Here is a 1,580-nt window from a genome sequence, read left to right on the forward strand (position 1 = left end):
AGATCATCAAACTGGCTTGACCTCTTTTCTCATGCAGTTACAGGTTTGACTGATAAAAATAATAGTGCAGAAATAGATGGCCATGTGCACTGCAAGACTGTATCCCCATGACACGATCGAAGAAAATAGAGCAATGCAAAAAGTCAACATGGCACATATTTATATGGGTTAGAAAGTGGGTAATTATAGAGATCATGTTGTTAACGTAAATGCAGATTCTTCATGGAGTGTCTTTCTAGAGGGGTCTTGCAAGGAACTCTTCTTGCCTGTGCTAATTAGCACTTACTGCTGCCTGGTGAGAAAGCAGATATAGTCGTTACTTGTAAAGAGTACGGGCTGAGAGATGGAGACAAATCACTGTTCCAGAGTCACGGAGGTTTGATAGAAGTAGGTGTGAGCAAACACTGTCTCTACATGGTGAGAAATCATGTTACACATTTGGGATCAAAGAAGGTGGGCTGTGCTTATATAGTGTGGGATTCTCTCCTGGGCAACTGTAAAGTCTGAAAAAGGTTTGAGACGTGATTTTGCAGTATTGATGCTGTAGCTCTGGTTATTACAGGATGCAATGTTTCTTGGATAAACAAAGAGTACAATAAAAGTATATGGTTTATAGATCGGTGGTAGGACTACTAAGGGAATGCTCTTTCCAGCTCTAACACACTTCAGAAAGCTATTGGAAAACCTGCAGTGACTCAGAAAAATGCCAGGAAAAAAATTACTCAAGGTTGCAAAGCATGCCCTGTATTGAAAAATTTGGAAAGACAGTTTCGTTTGTCAAGGGGAAGGTTCCGGTGAAAATTTCTTATAGTCGAAGTACTGGCAATGGAGAGACAAATTTGCTGCCTAGTCTGTAGAAGGTGGGAATTTTTTATTGGTCACAAAGCAGTCTCCAGGGCTCTTCTGGCTCTTGCTGAGAGAAACTTCTGTTACCTCCTAGATTACCTTTCTTAAGTTTCCATTCAACTCTGTCGAAAAGGGAACTAAGCAAAATACTTCTTTTCAGTGTTTGAGAACACTGGTTGGGCACACGGGCGGAGTCTGGTCATCGCAGATGAGGGACAACATCATCATCAGTGGATCTACAGACCGAACGTTGAAAGTCTGGAATGCTGAGACTGGGGAATGCATCCACACTTTGTACGGCCACACCTCCACCGTGCGCTGCATGCACCTCCACGAGAAGAGGTGAGGCTTTGCCCAGCGCTGCCGCGGGGCCTGTGCTCGCGCTGCCGCTCGCGGGAGTTGCTTGTTTCACCCAGTGAAATACACACCAGGCGAGGCGCTCAGGCTAAACTGCCTATACATCAACACGAGGGAGGAGATGGCTGATAGAGGCAAAGGCATAAGAGTACTAATTAAAGAACAGAAAATTGAGTCATGTACTTTCTAAAGTCACATTCTGCGTTATTTCAAAACGGTTTGTTAGGTTGTGACCCAGTCTCCCATGTGCTTTCTCCTTTTTCTCAATGCTACAAACTTTTACTCATTGTACAGAGTGACTTTTTAAGTATTGCTATTGTATTTTATATCTTTTATATATTATACATATACATTATATTTTATTTATATATTATGAT

At 42.2% G+C, this 1,580-nt stretch overlaps 1 protein-coding gene across 1 annotated transcript in view; it reads left to right on the forward strand.

The window, feature by feature from the left end:
* Nucleotides 1–1,192, forward strand: part of LOC103773636 (F-box/WD repeat-containing protein 7) — a 22,152-nt gene extending 20,960 nt beyond the window's left edge. The window contains exon 7 of the mRNA XM_008941015.1: nucleotides 1,007–1,192. Coding sequence (XP_008939263.1) covers nucleotides 1,007–1,192 — 186 coding nt within the window. The remainder of the gene's footprint in view (nucleotides 1–1,006) is intronic.
* The last annotated feature ends 388 nt before the right edge of the window (nucleotides 1,193–1,580 follow it).

Source organism: Merops nubicus, unplaced genomic scaffold (genome assembly GCF_000691845.1).
Source record: "Merops nubicus isolate BGI_N331 unplaced genomic scaffold, ASM69184v1 scaffold9110, whole genome shotgun sequence".
NCBI classification, from domain to species: domain Eukaryota; kingdom Metazoa; phylum Chordata; class Aves; order Coraciiformes; family Meropidae; genus Merops; species Merops nubicus.